Raw genomic sequence first — 18,538 nt, 5'->3', positions numbered from 1 at the left:
GGTTTGTTGGCTGAGGGCTTCTGGACATCTGAATTTCCCTGAGGGGATCAATAAAGTATTTTTTATTATTATTATTATTATTATTATTATTATTATTATTATTATTATTATTACCAGAGTTTCAATGAGTCTCTTTTCAAATGTGTCAGCCGGGATTCTGTGGATGTGTTCTCACCATGTGAAGAATTTCAGAATAAATGCTTGGCCTGCTATTGAAAAGCAAATTATTAATTCATTTCATTTGATTATGTGCACCCCTCTCTCAATATAAATTTAGGTTCATGTTTATTATTGTTGCACGTATGTCCTGAGGAACAATACTTTGTTGTGTATGCTGTCCAATCAGATCAGATGATACTATACATAAATACAGTCTGAAGAAGGGTCTCGACCTGAAACGTCACCCATTCCTTCTCTCCAGAGATGCTGCCTGTCCCGCTGAGTGACTCCAAGATTTTGTGTCTCTCTTCGGTGTAGACCAGCATCTGCAGTTCCTTCCTACACATAGCCTTTATAACAAGAGGAATCAAATATAGGAGCAAAGAGGTCCTTCTGCAGTTATACAGAGCCCTAGATAGACCACACCTGGACTATTGTGTACGGTTTTGGTCCCCTAATTTGAGGAAGGACATTCTTGCTATTGAGGGAGTGCAGCGTAGGTTTACAAGTTTAATTCCTGGGATGGCGGGACTGTCATATGCTGAGAGAATGGAGCAGCTGGGCTTGTACACTCTGGAGTTTAGAAGGATGAGAGGATATCTCATTGAAACATATAAGATTGTTAAGGGTTTGGACATGCTAGAGGCAGGAAACATGTTCTCGATGTTGGGGGAGTCCAGAACTAAGGGCCACAGTTTAAGAATAAGGAGTAAGCCATTTAGAACGGAGACGAGGAAACACTTTTTCTCACAGAGAGTGGTGGGTCTGTGGAATTCTCTGCCTCATAGGGCAGTGGAGGCGGGTTCTCTGGATGCTTTGAAGTGAGAGCTAGATAGGGCTCTTAAAAATAGCGGAGTCAGGGGATATGGGGAGAAGGCAGGAACGGGGTACTGATTGTGGATGATCAGCCATGATCACATTGAATGGCGGTGCTGGCTCAAAGGGCCGAATGGCCTACTCCTCCACCTATTGTTTATTGTCTATAATCCATTTTCTCTAACAATTTACACTAGTTTAAATCACCTGCTGTATATAGTAAGTTGACGAAATTGTGAAATCATTTTAAAATTGATTCTGAATTCTGTGACTAATTGGTTAGGTCTCCAACTTTGGATTCTACAACCCACCATGCCCACCCCAGAGGTAAGCAACCATTTGTTTTCAACAATTTCTATATCCATTGAATCACTTGCATGTAAATGTCCTGCTGAACTGGTTATATATCTGAAGGTGACTCACACAGCATATTCTGACAGTATCAGAAACTAAACTGTAAGGACCAGAAATCAAACGTTTGATTAATAGTATACAAATAATAGTTATCAGCATAGTGAAGGTGTACATGCCAGCCCGTATCTATCTCACTGTTATTTCTTTTATGCGTTTAGAGTCAGAAAGGCTCATCGCTTTTAACCTTGCTGAGAGACCCATATATTCTAATCGCCACTGGTAAGATCATCACTTCTTTGTTCAATTGAGATCTGCTTGAGGGTGGCACGGTGGCGCAGCGGTAGAGTTGCTGCCTCACAGCGCCAGAGACCCGGGTTTGATCCTGACTATGCGTGCTGTCTGTACGGAGTTTGCACGTTCTCCCCGTGACCGCGTGGGTTTTCTCCGCGATCTTCGGTTTCCTCCCACACTCCAAAGATGTACAGGTTTGTCGGTTAATTCGCTAGTGTGTGTAGGATAGTATTAGTGTGCGGAGATCACTGGTCGGTGCGGACTCGGTGGGTCGAAGGGCCTGTTTCTGATCGGCACGCCCGATCCACCCGTCGAACAACTGCGCCACCGCCGACCAGAATGCGCCCGACTCGCCCCACAGGCCTCCCAGGGGACTGCGGAGAATCCGGGCGGTGAGGCCTGCCTGGGCCGACGAAACCTCAGTGGCAGCGGCGATGGGAGTATCGGTGGCGACAGCCTCGATGTATACGGTGGTGGAGCCTCGACAGCAGTGTGAGCCTCGGCATAGACAGCGGTGGGGCCATGGCGGCTACAGGAGCCTCAGCGGTTGTGGGGTCTCGTGATTGACCCGCGATCAGCGGTCGATGAGCGTGACGGGGGGGAGGGGAAGACAATGGGGATCCGGCGTGGGGGAGGGGGGGGGGGGCACTCTAGTTTTAGAAACCTCTGCCCAGAGGATAAAATGGCGTTTGATTGTTCATTCATTCGTTCCTGTTTAAGCGCTGTCCACACGGCAGCCAGCCAACAGTCGCTTGCCTTTTTCTTTTTGTTTTCGTTTTAAATTTAATTTCAATTTCACGTTTTTGTTATAGGGAGAGGTTGAGCAGGCTAGGACTCAAATCCTTGGAGCGCCGGAGGATGAGGGATGCCCAAAATCATGAGAGGAATAGATCACGTAGATCCACAGTCTCTTGCCCAGAGTAGGGGAATCGAGAACCAGAGGATATCGGTTTAAGGTGAGGGGGGAAAGATTTAATAGGAACCTGTGGGGTAACTTTTTAATGGAAAGGTTGGTAGGTATATGAAACAAGCTGCCAGAGGAGGTAACTGAACCAGGGATAATTGCAATGTTTAAGAAATATTTAGACAGGTACATGGATAGGACAAGTTTAGAGGGATATGGGCCAAATGCAGGCAGGTGTGACTAGTGTAGATGGGACATATTGGCCGGTGTGGGCAAGTTGGGCTGAACGGCCTGTTTCCACGCTGTGAGACTCTATAACTCTTTGAAAGTTGACTGTTCCTGAAGTTCTTTGGGCTCCACGAATAACGATTGTTCAACATCAATGCAGGTACAGGTACCTCAAATCTGAAACACCTTCACATTATCTTGAACAACAGATATCCCTGTGGGGTACACACTGGGGGGAAATAGATGGACTGGTGGGGCTTCTGAAGACAAGACAAGAGACAAGCAAGAGACATTTATTGTCACAGTGAAATTTGTGGTCACCTTACAGCCATACAAATAAAAAAAGAATACAGAACACGATAGTCTTTAACACAAACATCCCCAAACAGCGGAATCAAGTTTCCCACTGTGAGGGAAGGCACCAAAGTTCAGTCATCCTCCTATGTGTTCTGTTGTTTACCCATGGTCGGGGCCTCCTGAGCCCCCCCCCCGCTCCTCGCCGGGATGATGGAACTCCGTCGTCGGAACGGGAGACCTCCGAATCAGCCACCTCCAACCGGAGTCCACAGGCCGCGCTGGGCGGAGATTCACGCTGGCGGCCCTCGGCAAAGGGTCCCAGGACTCCACAATGTTGAAGTCAGCGCCGCCCGCGGCTGGGAGCTCCGCAAACCACAGCTCCACGATGATGAAGCAGCAGGTCCAACACTCCGGAGCTTCAAAGGACGATCCGGGTAAAGCGTCGTCCGCCCCGCGATGAATCCAGTGCTGCGCCGCCGCCGAATCATTGGCCGGTCTCCGGCAGGAAAGGCCGCACCAATCCAGTTGGTAGGGGGGCCAGAGGGGGGTGAGGACGCAACTCAGAGAATAGTTGCATCCTCGCCAGGAGATGACTGGGAAACGGTCTCCCTCTTAACCAACCCCCCTCCCCCACACAGAAAAGCTAAATAAATCCTCCAAAACATACTTTTAAACAAATATAGGTAGGTTACATTTTGGGGAAGAAGTCTGAAGAAAGGTCTGATCCAAAAATGTTATCTACCTATATTCTCTAGAGATGCTGCCTAACCCACTGAATTACTCCAGCACATTGAGTCTGAAATATTTTGTGTCTGAAATGTTCCATATTTATTCAGGCTTTCAGCACGGATTTGCCAAGTGCAAATTCAAATGAGTTTACTTTAGTTTCGAGATACAGCCTGGAAACAGGCCATTCGGCCCACTGAGTCTGCGATGACCTGCAATTCCCGCATACTAACACTACCCTACACACACGAGGGACAATGTATAATTGTACAAACCTGTACATCTTTGGAGTGTGGGAGGAAAGAAAGAGATTAGTTAAAACAAATGTAGGTCCCTTGCAGTCAGAAACAGGTGAATCATGGGGAACCAGGATATGGCGGACCAATTGAATAACTACTTTGGTTCCGTCTTCACTAAGGAAGACATAAATGATCTGCCGGAAATAGCAGGGGCCCGCGGGTCAAAGGAGGTGGAGGAATTGAGTGAAATCCAGGTTAGTCGTGAAGTGGTGTTGGGTAAATCTGGATTAAAGGCCGATAAATCCCCAGGGCCAGATAGGCTGCATCCCAGAGTACTTAAGGAAGTAGCTCCAGAAATAGTGGATGCATTAGTAATAATCTTTCAAAACTCTTTAGATTCTGGAGTAGTTCCAGAGGATTGGCGGGTAGCAAACGTAACCCCCCTTTTTAAGAAGGGAGGGAGAGAAAAACGGGGAATTACAGACCAGTTAGTCTAACATCGGTAGTGGGGAAACTGCTAGAGTCAGTTATTAAAGATGGGATAGCAGCACATTTGGAAAGTGGTGAAATCATTGGACAAAGTCAGCATGGATTTACGAAAGGTAAATCATGTCTGACGATCTTATAGAATTTTTCGAGGATGTAACTAGTAGCGTGGATAGGGGAGAACCAGTGGATGTGGTGTATCTGACTTCCAGAAGGCTTTCGACAAGGTCCCACATAAGAGATTAGTATACAAACTTAAAGCACATGGCATTGGGGGTTCAGTATTAATGTGGATAGAGAACTGGCTGGCAAACAGGAAGCAAAGAGTAGGAGTAAACGGGTCCTTTTCACAATGGCAGGCAGTGACTAGTGGGGTACCGCAAGGCTCAGTACTGGGACCCCAGCTATTTACAATATATATTAATGATCTGGATGAGGGAATTGAAGGCAATATCTCCAAGTTTGCGGATGACACTAAGCTGGGGGGCAGTGTTAGGTGTGAGGAGGATGCTAGGAGACTGCAAGGTGACTGTATAGGCTGGGTGAGTGGGCAAATGTTTGGCAGATGCAGTATAATGTGGATAAATGTGAGGTTATCCATTTTGGTGGCAAAAACGGGAAAGCAGATTATTATCTAAATGGTGGCCGATTGGGAAAGGGGGAGATACAGCGAGACCTGGGTGTCATGGTACACCAGTCATTGAAGGTAGGCATGCAGGTGCAGCAGGCAGTAAAGAAAGCAAATGGTATGTTGGCTTTCATAGCAAGAGGATTTGAGTATAGGAGCAGGGAGGTTCTACTGCAGTTGTACAGGGTCTTGGTGAGACCACACCTGGAGTATTGCGTGCAGTTTTGGTCTCCAAATCTGAGGAAGGACATTATTGCCATAGAGTGAGTGCAGAGAAGGTTCTCACCAGACTGATTCCTGGGATGTCAGGACTGTCTTATGAAGAAAGACTGGATAGACTTGGTTTATACTCTCTAGAATTTAGGAGATTGAGAGGGGATCTTATAGAAACTTACAAAATTCTTAAGGGGTTGGACAGGCTAGATGCAGGAAGATTGTTCCCGATGTTGGGGAAGTCCAGGACAAGGGGTCACAGCTTAAGGATAAGGGGGAAATCCTTTAGAACCGAGATGAGGAGAACTTTTTTCACACAGAGAGTGGTGAATCTCTGGAACTCTCTGCCACAGAGGGTAGTTGAGGCCAGTTTATTGGCTATATTTAAGAGGGAGTTAGATGTGGCCCTTGTGGCCAAGGGGATCAGAGGGTATGGAGAGAAGGCAGGTACGGGATATTGAGTTGGATGATCAGCCATGATCATATTGAATGGCGGTGCAGGCTCGAAGGGCCGAATGGCCTACTGCACCTAATTTCTATGTTTCTATGTCTATGTTTCTAAACCGGAGATCTGGGAGAAAGCAGAAACTCCGTACAGACGGCGCCCATGGTCAGGATGGAATCTGGGCCTCTGGCGCTGTAAGGCAGCAACTCTACCGCTGCGCCACCGTGCCGTACTAATGAACGTGTGAGCAGGCGGGTGAGATTGTGCGTTTTATTTTCTCTGAAGGAAGTTTGATTTTCGCCAACATGGCGGTGGCCATGCTAGAACAGGCCCTGCCCCTATGGATGATGAAGACCATGTGTTCCCCTAAACTACAGCTGGGTATGAGATCAACAAAAACATTTGTTTACAAAGCCGACGGTAACGGACAAGATCAGCTCCCTACCGCCTCCACATCTTCATTAATCCCTGTCTGTTTCTCCGCATAGGTCTGGCTTTCTTGCCCTCCACCATTGCCTACCTGCTGGGCACAAGTCTCTTCGGAGTCCTTGCCAATAAAATGGGCAGGTAGGAACAACGTGAGATGTGAACTGGGTGTCATGGTACACCAGTCATTGAAAGTAGGCATGCAGGTGCAGCAGGCAGTGAAGAAGGCGAATGGTATGTTAGCATTCATAGCAAAAGGATTTGAGTATAGGAGCAGGGAGGTTCCACTGCAGTTGTACGGGGTCTTGGTAAGACCACACCTGGAGTATTGCGTACAGTTTTGGTATCCTAATCTGAGGAAGGACATTCTTGCCATAGAGGGAGTACAGAGAAGGTTCACCAGACTGATTCCTGGGATGTCAGGACTTTCATATGAAGAAAGACTGAATAGACCCGGCTTGTACTCGCTAGAATTTAGAAGATTGAGTGGGGATCTTATAGAAACTTACAAAATTCTTAAGGGGTTGGACAGGCTAGATACAGGAAGATTGTTCCCGATGTTGGGGAAGTCCAGAACAAGAGGTCACAGTTTAAGGATGAGGGGGAAATCTTTCAGGACCGAGATGAGAAAAACATTTTTCACGCAGAGAGTGGTGAATCTCTGGAATTCTCTGCCACAGAAGGCAGTTGAGGCCACAGTTCATTGGCTATATTGAAGAGGGAGTTAGATGTGGCCCTTGTGGCTAAAGGGATCAGGGGGTATGGAGAGAAGGCAGGTACAGGATACTGAGTTGGATGATCAGCCGTGATCACATTGAATGGCGGTGCAGGCTCGAAGGGCCGAATGGCCTACTCCTGCACCTATTTTCTATGTTGTTATGAACACAAACTGGATCAGACCTTGCTTACAAATAACTCATTCCATGTAGACACAAAATGCAGGAGTAACTCAGCGGGACAGGTAGTATCTCTGGAGAGAAGGAATGGGTGACATTTCGGGTCGAGACCCATCAATGTTCTTTATTAGTGTCAGATTCATCACGTGAATGGGCTTCAAAAGTATCTAAACCTCATCTTCAAATTGGAAAGGTATTATATAGAAACATATAAAACATAACATTTTGAAGGGATTAGACATTTGGGGGAGTCCAGAACCAGGGGTCACAGTTTAAGAATAGGCCATTGAGGACTGAGAAGAGGAAAAACAGAGAGTGGTGAATCTGTGGAATTCTCTGCCACAGAAGGCAGTGGAGGCAAATTGACTGGATTTTTCAAGAGAGAGTTAGATATAGCTCTTAGAGCTAAAGGAATGGGGTGGGAGATTGCAACTTTCACCCTGTTTCGACAAATGCAATCAACCTGGTGTGCACAATCAAATAAGATCAAATAGAACAAGTTGTCCTACAACTTTAGGCTGTGCACGCCATATGCAAGAAGTAGAAGTTAAAGGAATCAAGGGATTATGGGGAGAAAGCAGGAGCCGAATTTTGGATGATCAGCCATGATCATATTGAGTGGCGGTGCTGGCTCGAAGGCCCGAATGGCCTACTCCTGGACCTATTGTCTATCTAAGCCTTTCATTGTTCTGTACGTTTCAATGAGGTCCCCCTCATTCTGCTGAACTCCAACGAGTCCAGGCCCAGTGTCGACAAACGCTCACCATATGTTAACCTACTCAATCCTGGGATCATTCCTGTAAATACTTCACTGTCAACAACACTTCTTGTTTACAGTGGGCGCCAAACCTTTTGTGCGTTAGTTAGAAACATCTGCCGCGCACTTTGTGTGTAGGAGATATGACAGGGGAATAATTCCCGATCCGGGAAGGAATTTGGACAGTGTGGGGTCGACTTTCCTGGGGAGCAAGATGTCCAGTCACAGAATCATACGGAATGGAAACAGGTCTTTGGACCTAACTTGTCCATGGTGACAAAAACGCCCCATCTAAGTGTGTCCTGTTTACCATCATTTGGCTCACATCTCTCTTAAGGGCCTGTCAAACTTGGGCGTCATTTGCGTGTCACACAGGTTGCGTGCAAAGAATTTGTACATCCCAAAGTCCTAGGGCGCCGTGCACGGCCGTGCGTCACTGCCTACGTCACCACGTACCATGCGTGCGTCGTGACGCGTAAATTATATCGCATAAATTACGAGCAAATTACGCCCAAGTGGGACAGGCCCTTTAGACATTCCATTCCTACTGTCCTCTGAATTTGTTTACTGTATCAGCCTCAACTATTTATTCTGGCAATTAGATACAATTGCTGCAGGAACTCAGCGTGTGAGGCAGCATCTATGGAGAGAAGGAATAGGCGATGTTTCCAGCCGAGACCCTTCTTCAGACTCGTTGTTGTGGGAAAGAAAGGAAGAGGCGGAGACAGTAGGATGTGGGAGAGCTGGGAAGGGGAGGGGAAGCAAGGACTACCTGAAATTGGAGAAGATCAGCCATGATCACTTTGAATGGCGGTGCTGGCTCGAAGGGCCGAATGGCCTACTCCTGCATCTATTGTTTATTGTCTATTGTCAATGTTCGACCCGAAACGTCACCTATTCTCCATAGATGCTGCCTCACCCGCTAAGTTCCTCCAGCACTTTTATCTAATTTTCCCAGCATCTGCAGTTCTTTCTACAGTCCTCATACTACCTCTGGCAGCTAATTTATATATCCATCACCCATTGAAAAGGTGCCTATTACATCTTTTCCCTCTCACCTTAAACCTATGTCCTCTAGTTCTTGATTCATCTACCCCGGCAAAAAAAAGACTCCCTCTATTCCCTTGATGACCTCTATAAGATCACCCCTCTGTCTCCAGCATTCCAATGAATAAAGTCCAGAAACGGGTGCAAACACTGATAAAACCTTACACAACTGCTTTTCTTGGTCACTTTTTTTCTAATTCAATTGACAATAGACGATAGGCGCAGGAGTAGGCCATTCGGCCCTCCGAGCCACCACCATCGTTCACTGTAATCAAGGCTGATCATCCCCAATCAGTACCCCATTCCTGCCTTCTCCCCATATCCCCTGGCTCCGCTATCTTTAAGAGCCCTCTCTCTTGAAAGTATCCAGAGAACCGGCCTCCACTGCCCTCTGAGGCAGAGAATTCCACAGACTCACAAATCTGTGTGAAAAAGTGTTTCCTTATCTCCGTTCTAAATGGCTTACCCCTTATTCAGTTTCCAAATCTTATATTTCCACAGTACCATTAATAATAATTTGTAACTAAATGTGAGGTTAAACAGTAGCATTTATGACGAATTAAAGATTTCAGACACATTAATGGTCAGGTCTTGGGGAGTGTTGCTGAACAGAGAGCTGGTACATTATTCAATGAAGATGGTCACACAGGCGGGCAAGGTGGTGAAGAAGGTGTTACACTTGCCTTTATCAATCCACACACTGAGTACAGGAGTTGGAACATTATGTTACAGCTGTACAAGGCATTGGTAAAGGGCCTGTCCCACATGTGACAGGCCGGTAGTGACTGACGTTTGACGGAATGGATGATGTTTCGGGTCGAGACTCTTCTTCAGTCTGAAGAAGGTTCTCGACCTGAAACGTCGCCCATCGCTTCTCTCCAGAGATGCTGCCGGTCCCGCTGAGTTACTCCAGCATTTTGTGTCTATCTCCAAACATCTTGACCCCGCTCTGGGAGTAGAAGTGGGGGAGGATTCGGACCGCAACGGCCGTGAGCCCCAGGCCGAGCTCAGCGATCGTTTGCCTGCTTCTGCTGCTGTTGGAGGTGAGATGTTGCGTCACGCCAGGGTCTTGGGCCTGTCGCAATTTGGCCGTCGGTTACGTGACAGTCCGGTGGCGAGCGACGATTTCGTACAGGACGAAGTCCACACTTCCCCACACCACTCCATGCGCCCGTCCCGCACTACCTACGCGTACCCACGCGCTACCCACGTGCTACCCGCATGCTACCCACACACTAGCAGGTCGAGTAAATGGCGCGCGAATGACAGCCAAGTGGGACAGGCCACATTTGGAGTTTTGTGTACAGTTCTGGTTTCTCCTGCCATGGAAACAATATATTTAAACTGGAAAAGGTGGAAAACAGGTTTTATGAGGATCTCACCAGGTCTGGAGGGGTTGCCTTATTCTTCTAGGTTTTTCTAGTTTTTTTCTCAGGAACACGAGTCGCTGAAGGTGACCTTATAGAGGTAAATAAATCCATGAAGAGCGTAGATAAAGCGAATAGCCACAGAGGGAAAAAAGTTAAGATGAAATGGGAAAGATTTAAACGGGACCCAGGAGGCAACTTTTTCAGACGGAGGGTGATGCATACATAGAACTTACTGCCAGAGCAATGATAGACAAGTACAACTATAACATGTTAAAGACACTTAGGATAGGAAAGGTTTGGAGGGGTGCGGACTTGGCAGTATAGAATGAGTATAGTATGAGTATAGAATGAATATAGTATGAGTATAGAAGCAATTTTGGTCGCCCAATTATAGGAAGGATGTCAACAAAATAGAGAGAGTACAGAGGAGATTTACTAGAATGTTGCCTGGGTTTCAACAACTAAATTACAGAGATAGGTTGAATAAGTTAGGTCTTTATTCTCTGGAGCGCAGAAGGTTAAGGGGGGACTTGATAGAGGTCTTTAAAATGATGAGAGGGATAGACAGAGTTGATGTAGACAAGCTTTTCCCTTTGAGAATAGGGAAGATTCAAACAAGAGGACATGACTTCAGAATTAAGGGACAGAAGTTTAGGGGTAATATGAGGGGGAACTTCTTTACTCAGAGAGTGGTAGCGGTGTGGAATGAGCTTCCAGTGGAAGTGGTGGAGGCAGGTTCATTGGTATCATTTAAAAATAAATTGGAAAGGCATATGGATGAGAAGGGAATGGAGGGTTATGGTATGAGTGCAGGCAGGTGGGACTAAGGGGAAAAAAAAAAAGTTGTTCGGCACGGACTTGTAGGGCCGAGATGGCCTGTTTCCATGCTGTAATTGTTATATGGTTATATGGTTGTTATATATGGCACAGGCAAGTGGGACCTCCTTGGTTAAGCAACTTGGTCAGCATGAATGGACTGTGCAGAAGGGCCTACTCCATCCTGTATAATCCTGTGACTCGAATTAAAATAGCTTAAGAATAATTTTAAGACCAGAGAGACAGAAAAAAAAAAGATGTTTATGGAAGAGGTGCTACAGTTTAGAAGCTGGAGATGCAGCTTCTAATGCTGGGTCGATAATGAACCAGAGATTTGTGAATGTAGATTATGTCTAGGAGAGCGCTCAGAGGACGGACGAGCTGGAGCGGAAAGCAGAGGTAGAGTGGGAGCAGGAATGAGAATTGAATAGGATGTGTGGCATTGGATCAGAAATGGACACAAAATGCTGGAGTAACTCAGCAGGACAGGCAGCATCTCAGGAAATAAGGAGTGTGGGTGACTTTTGGTGCCGAGACTCTTCTTCAGAAATGGACAGCTGCCAAATATTCATCATCACTCAGACAGAAATATACTGTAGCGGCACCTAGTGGTGGTTTGGGGAAGTTCGAAAACCCTCGTCACTGGTTGGCTCGATCACGTCGGGGTCACCACTTTAGCGAGACAGGCAGGTTGAGTTAAAGGATTTTTTATTAACAAACAAAAACGATAATTGAACTCAGTAAACGCGTGCCTACTCAGTCGTCAGCGCTCCTCCCAGCAACAGGAGCTCTTTTAGAGTTAGCTGACCTGGCATGCGTGTACACAGTTCAATTTCCGTGTTTGTTTGTTAATAAAAAATCCTTTAACTCAACCTGCCTGTCTCGCTAAAGTGGTGACCCCGACGTGATCGAGCCAACCAATGACGAGGGTCTCGCTAAAATACAATAAATTCAATTCAACATCAATGCAGTGATTTAAAACACTGAGGTACAGGATTATGGAACTCCTTGAGGTATTAAGGTTGTAACCCAACATAGCTATTCCGCTCTTTAATAATGACAATACTCTCTCATATTAATAAACACCTGTGTATAAATGTATTTACACCCTTATTCTCTGTCTATCCATAGGTGGCTGTGTTCCCTAATTGGAATGGTGGTCTTAGGGATCAGCATAATCTTAGTAAGATACTCATCTCGTTTTTTTAAATGTTTCATTCAAATTGAAGCTCTTTTGACTGCTTGCTCTCCTTGTTTCTAATATAAATATCTGTTGTGTCCTAGGTTCCTTTTGCAACGAGCATCTTTGTGCTGATAGCGCCTGGTTTTGGAGCAGGCTTTGCTATTGGTCAGTGGGACAAAGGATAAGAATGCATTTGTTCATGTTGACTTGGTTTATACTCTCTAGAATTTAGAAGATTGAGAGGGGATCTTATAGAAACTTACAAAATCCTTAAGGGGTTGGACAGGCTAGATGCAGGAAGACTGTTCCCGATGTTAGGGAAGTCCAGGACAAGGGGTCACAGCTTAAGGATAAAGGGGAAATCCTTTAAAAACCGAGATGAGAAGAACTTTTTTCACACAGAGAGTGGTGAATCTCTGGAACTCTCTGCCACAGAGGGTAGTTGAGGCCAGTTCATTGGCTATATTTAAGAGGGAGTTAGATGTGGCCCTTGTGCTAAGGGGATCAGGGGATCAGGGGGTATGGAGAGAAGGCAGGTACGGGATACTGAGTTGGATGATCAGCCATGATCATATTGAATGGCAGTGCAGGCTCGAAGGGCCGAATGGCCTACTCCTGCACCTAATTTCTATGTTTCTATGTTTCTATGTGCACCTACTCTAACCTCATCTACTGCGTTCAGAGCAAAGATACTAGCTCCTCTAGTATCTGTGGTTCAGAGCTCCCCATGTGGCCTCCTTTACATCGGCAAGACAAAATGTAGACTACTTACACAAAGTCTGCCACCTTACCCCTACCCCCATCACCTTCCACCTATATTCCTTCCTCTGGCTTCACAATTTGCACTTTTTCTAACCTTATCTCACACTTTTTGTCTTTTCATCCCTGGCCTTTGTCCAACCATCTTCCCATCCCCCCCCCCCCCATATGTATCCACCTATCACATGTCAAACTTTGTCCCCCCGCTAGCCTAGCCCCCCCCCCCCCCCCCCCCCCCCCCCCCCCTCCCGCCTCCCACCCCCCCGGCACTCCCACCACCACAATCAGTCTGAAGAATGCCCCGATCTGTAATGTCACTTATCCATGTTCTCCACAGTTGCTGTGTGTTACTCAATCACTTTGTGTCTCTTTTTGTAAGCTACCATCTGCAGTTCGTGGTATCTACATTTGAATGTATTTGCAACCAGGATTGGGTGACAGGCAGGGTCAGTTTTTGTACAGCCATTTGTGAGTGGTCTACTCGACTCAACAGCTACTCATTGATATGATCTGTGTCTCTCAAGCTGCAGAATAGCAGACATCTAAAACATATGTCATCATTTCTGGGTTCAGTTCATTGGGAATTCAGCATCCTCGAGCTTTAGGTAGGGCGGAAGATTCTGACCAGCTGACTGATAATTATGACATGTTGAACCAAAAATGGTTCAACATGTCCTTTTGCTGACGTATGAAGTGGGAGACTCAATCACATTTCAACTGGAATTCCTTTTATTGTTACACAATGAGAAGGATTAAAAAATTGGACACTTCAAGTTCAAAAGCCAAAGCAAACATCCTTGTTTGTCATCACAAGCTTAATGCTTTCTTTCATAGAACATAAAATATACACCACAAGAACAGGGTCTTCGGCCCATGACATCTGTGCCAAATATGAAGCCTGTTAGACTAATCTACCCTGCCTGCATGCAATCCAAATCCATTCCCTACATATCCATGTGCTTATCTAAAAGCCTTTTTAAATGCTACCTTTGTAGCTACTACTGCACCAACACAAGACATGCATTCTAGGCATCCACCACAATCCCTGTAATAATTTGCCCCACACATCTCCTTTAAATTTTCCCCCTCTGACCTTAAAGCTGTGCCCGCTAGTCTCGGACATTTACATCCTGGAGAATAAGGTTACTGTCTACCCTATCTATGTCTTTCATCATTTTATATACTACGCAGGTCTCCCATTGAACTCCGACGCTCCAGAGAAAAATATGCACATTTTTTGTTTTCATTTTGGAGATACAGCATGAATACAGGCCCTTCAGCCCATCGAGTCCATGCAGATGAACCATCACCTGTACACTAGTCCTATCCTACTTGCTGGGGGGACAATTTACAGCAGTCAATTAACCTACTGGTCTTTGGAATGTGAGAGGAAACCGAGGCACCTGGAAAAAACCCACGCAGTCACAGAGAGAGTATGCAAACTCCACACAGACAGCACCCGTAGTCAGGATCGAACCCTTGGCCTCTGGTGCTGTGAAGCAGCAACACCACCGCTGTGCCTCCTGTCTTTCAAACTCTTCTCAACTTCATGCTATTACAAAACATGGGAAAGCAGGATTTAGTTACTATGCAACAAATAGCTGGAATAAACTTCCTGAAGATTTAAGACTTGCCTCAACTTTGACCACTTTTAAAACAAGACTGAAAACTTTTATGTTTACTTTAGCTTTCAGCTAAATCTTAACTACATTGCACTTTTAACTTTTGCACTTTCTATAATGCATTTTTAATTTTGCTTTTCTTTTCTTTTAGTTCTATTTTATTTCATTTTATTATTTCATTTTATTGTATGACATGTTTTTATGTGAAGCACTTTGAGTCTGCCTCGTGTATGAAATGTGCTATATAAATAAAGTTGCCTTGCCTTGCCTTGCCTTGCCTTCTAAAGCAGGCGGCATTCTGGTAATCCTCTTCGGCACCTCTCCAGACCCTTCACATTCTTCCTGTAACGGGGTGACCAGAATGACCCACAAGGCTCCAAATGCGGCCTAGCTACATTTCATAAAGCTGCAACATGACTTCCTGACTCTAGCACTCAGTGCCCCCACCCATGAAGACAAGAACACCGTATGCAAGCTTCACTGTGTGAATCCTCACACAGCCTATTTCAAACTATCACCAAAGTTACATATGAGGCACAGAGCTAAAGCAAGCCCCCGCCTCTCCTGGTCAATAACTACACGCAGCGGGGCATGGACTGGCCACGTCCCACACATAAAGGTTGCTTCAAGCCATTTGCTTTTGACAATCCATCCTCCATTCTCAGTATATTATTGTTGGGGCTCTCTGGGATGGAAGAGTAGAATTGCAGCCTCACAGCGCAAGAGACCTGCGTCTGATCCTGACTACAGGTGCCGTCATTGCAGAGGTTGTACCTTCTCCCTGTGGCCACATGGGTTTCCTCAGGATGCTCTGGTTTCCTCCCCTATCTCAAAGAAGCGTGGGGTTTGTTGGATTATTGGCTTCTGCAAATTGCCCCCAGTGTGTGTGCGATGCGAGAAGGGAATAACGTAGACAGCATGTACAGGCGATCGATGATCAGCATGGACTTGGTGGGCCGAAGGGCCTCTTTCTACGCTGTACCTCAAAACTCAAAACTGAACATGGTGTTGAGACTATATAGAGGGTTGTTCCTAAATCAGATGCATGATTTGTAAAGTACGACTGATACTTAAATTTTGAGAGAACTAAATTTAGCTCTTAGAGCTAAGGGAATCAAGGGATATGGGGAAAAAGCCGAAACTGGGTACTGATCAGCCATGATCATATTGAATGGCGTTAATGGCTCAAAGAGCGTAATGGCCTCCTCATGCACCTATTTTGTATGTTTCTATCTTTATATCTTCTGATGTGAGCAGGGATGATCGATGCTTCGATGGTCCCCACGATGGGTCACCTGGTAGATATTCGTCACGTGTCCGTGTATGGAAGCGTTTTTGCCATCGCTGATGTGGCGCTTTGTATGGGGTTCGCTATTGGTGAGTCAATATTTCTTGGGTGGGAGTGAGGCTATTCGGCCCAACGGGTCCAGACTTGCAGCTCTTTAGGTGACCCTCCCCCCAGCTTTATATTTGACCTCTTCCTTCCTGGTCTCACACCCTGTTGTCCAAAGATCCTATAGTGGAGCAAGATAGACCACTCCTGCTAAATGCAACGGGCTGATGTGTAGTACGCAACGGAGCGGAACATGGGTCTTTTTTTCATCCATTTCCGTAACCCGACCCGACCCGACCCGCAGTGTAATCAACGTTGCGGGGGAACAGTTTGTGTTAATAAATTATAATTCTGAAAATGAGGAGAAGATTTTTACCAAAGAACTTTTATTTTTAAGAGGATGTTTCCGTAACCGGCTTCCGTCTCCGCACTAGCTGGGGGGCAGTGTTAGCTGTGAGGGGGATGCTAGGAGGCTGCAAGATGACTTGGATAGGCTGGGTGAGTGGGAAAATGCATGGCAGGTGCAGTATAATGTGGATAAATGTGAGGTTATCCACTTTGGTGGCAAAAACAGGAACGTAGACCATTACTTGAATGGTGGCCGATTAGGAAAAGGGGAGATGCAGCGAGACCTGGGTGTCATGGTACACCAGTCATTGAAAGTAGGCATGCAGGTGCAGCAGGCAGTGAAGAAGGCGAATGGTATGTTAGCATTCATAGCAAAACGATTTGAGTATAGGAGCAGGGAGGTTCTACTGCAGCTGTACAGGGTCTTGGTGAGACCACACCTGGAGTATTGCGTACAGTTTTGGTCTCCTAATCTGAGGAAGGACATTCTTGCCATAGAGGGAGTACAGAGAAGGTTCACCAGACTGATTCCTGGAATGGCAGGACTTTCATATGAAGAAAGACTGGATAGACTCGGCTTGTACTCGCTAGAATTTAGAAGATTGAGGGGGGGATCATATAGAAACTTACAAAATTCTTAATCGGTTGGACAGGCTAGATGCAGGAAGATTGTTCCCGATGTTGGGGAAGTCCAGAACAAGGGGTCACAGTTTAAGGATAAAGGGGAAATCTTTTAGGACTGAGATGAGAAAAAACATTTTTTACACAGAGAGTGGTGAATCTCTGGAATTCTCTGCCACAGAATGTAGTTGAGGCCAGTTCATTGACTATATTTAAGAGGGAGTTAGATGTGGCCCTTGTGGCTAAAGGGATCAGGGGGTTTGAAGAGAAGGCAGGTACAGGATACTGAGTTGGATGATCAGCCATGATCATATTGAATGGCGGTGCAGGCTCGAAGGGCCGAATGGCCTACTCCTGCACCTATTGTCTATGTTTCTATGTTTCTAGCTCCGCTATGGGATCTTTGGTGCGGAGACGGAAGCCGGTTACAGAAATGGGGCCTAAAATGACCCATGAATCTGCCCATGACCGTACTACATCTTTTTCGTTGAGTGGACTATCCTGCTCGCTATAGGATCTTTGCTGTTGTCTCCTCACCTTTGCCACTTACCCTTCCACTAATCATAGGTTATACAGGCATGTATGGGCAGGGGCTGATTAGGGATAGTCAGCATGGTTTTGTACGTGGACAGTTCATGTCTCACATATCTGATTGATTTTTTTGAAGGCGTGACCAAAAATGTTGGTGAGGGCAGAGCTGCAGATGTTATGTACATGGACTTTAGTAAGGCATTCGACAAGGTTCTGCATGGTAGACTGCTGTGGAAGGTTAGATTGCATGGGATCCAAGGAGAGATAGCTGAATATTTCGCAAATTGGCTCCATGGAAGGTTGCTTCTCGGACTGGAGGCCTGTGACTGGTGGTGTGCCTCAGGGTTCGGTGCTGGGCCCGTTATGTTTATCATCTACATCGGTGATTTGGATGAAAACCTTCAGGGCAAGATTTGCAAGTTTGCTGATGGTACAAAAGTGAGTGGGTTCGCAGATAGTGAAGATGGTTGTGAAAGATTGCAGCACGATCTGGATCTGAACCTGGAATTACTGCCTTGGAAGGCAGGCAGTTTGATTAATTTAATTTGAAAACAGCACCTACCGCATCTCAAGGATTAGTAATTTTGTGTTTACCGACAGGGCCTTCTCTTGGAGGTGCTATTGTCAAAACGATCGGATTCCAATGGCTGATGTTCATCATCGGGGCCATCAACATTTGCTATTCTCCACTCTGCTTCATCCTGAGGAACCCGCCCGTCAATGAAGAGAAAATGGTAAACAATGTTAAAAGGCCTTTGGCTTACGGTGATGGATGGGGTCAGGGATGGAGACTGGAGTCAGTCTGCAGTGGGGTGCGGTGGGGAGAGTAATGGGTGAGGGATGGGGTCAAGTCAAGTCAAGTCAAGCCAAGTCAAGTTTATTTATCACATACACATACGAGATGTGCAGTGAAATGGAAGTGGCAATGCTCGTGGACTTTTGTGCATAAGACAAACAACAAAACAACCAAACAAATTATAAACACAATCATAACACACATATTCTTTTACATAATAAATAATGGAAGGAAAAACGTTCAGTAG

The 18,538-nt window shown here is 45.9% G+C and overlaps 1 protein-coding gene across 1 annotated transcript in view; it reads left to right on the top strand.

Annotated features, from left to right (window-relative positions):
- The window catches only part of LOC129713172 (synaptic vesicular amine transporter), a 53,562-nt gene that overhangs the window by 29,711 nt on the left and 5,313 nt on the right, over nucleotides 1–18,538 (top strand). Inside the window, exons 8-15 of the mRNA XM_055662014.1 lie at nucleotides 1,259–1,302; nucleotides 1,548–1,608; nucleotides 6,072–6,167; nucleotides 6,275–6,353; nucleotides 12,230–12,281; nucleotides 12,383–12,446; nucleotides 15,920–16,039; nucleotides 18,096–18,229. Of these exons, the coding sequence (XP_055517989.1) occupies nucleotides 1,259–1,302; nucleotides 1,548–1,608; nucleotides 6,072–6,167; nucleotides 6,275–6,353; nucleotides 12,230–12,281; nucleotides 12,383–12,446; nucleotides 15,920–16,039; nucleotides 18,096–18,229 (650 nt within the window). The remainder of the gene's footprint in view (nucleotides 1–1,258; nucleotides 1,303–1,547; nucleotides 1,609–6,071; nucleotides 6,168–6,274; nucleotides 6,354–12,229; nucleotides 12,282–12,382; nucleotides 12,447–15,919; nucleotides 16,040–18,095; nucleotides 18,230–18,538) is intronic.

The sequence above is a fragment of the Leucoraja erinacea genome, chromosome 35 (assembly GCF_028641065.1).
Source record: "Leucoraja erinacea ecotype New England chromosome 35, Leri_hhj_1, whole genome shotgun sequence".
Lineage (NCBI taxonomy): Eukaryota > Metazoa > Chordata > Chondrichthyes > Rajiformes > Rajidae > Leucoraja > Leucoraja erinaceus.
This window is presented reverse-complemented; position numbering and strand designations above follow the sequence as displayed.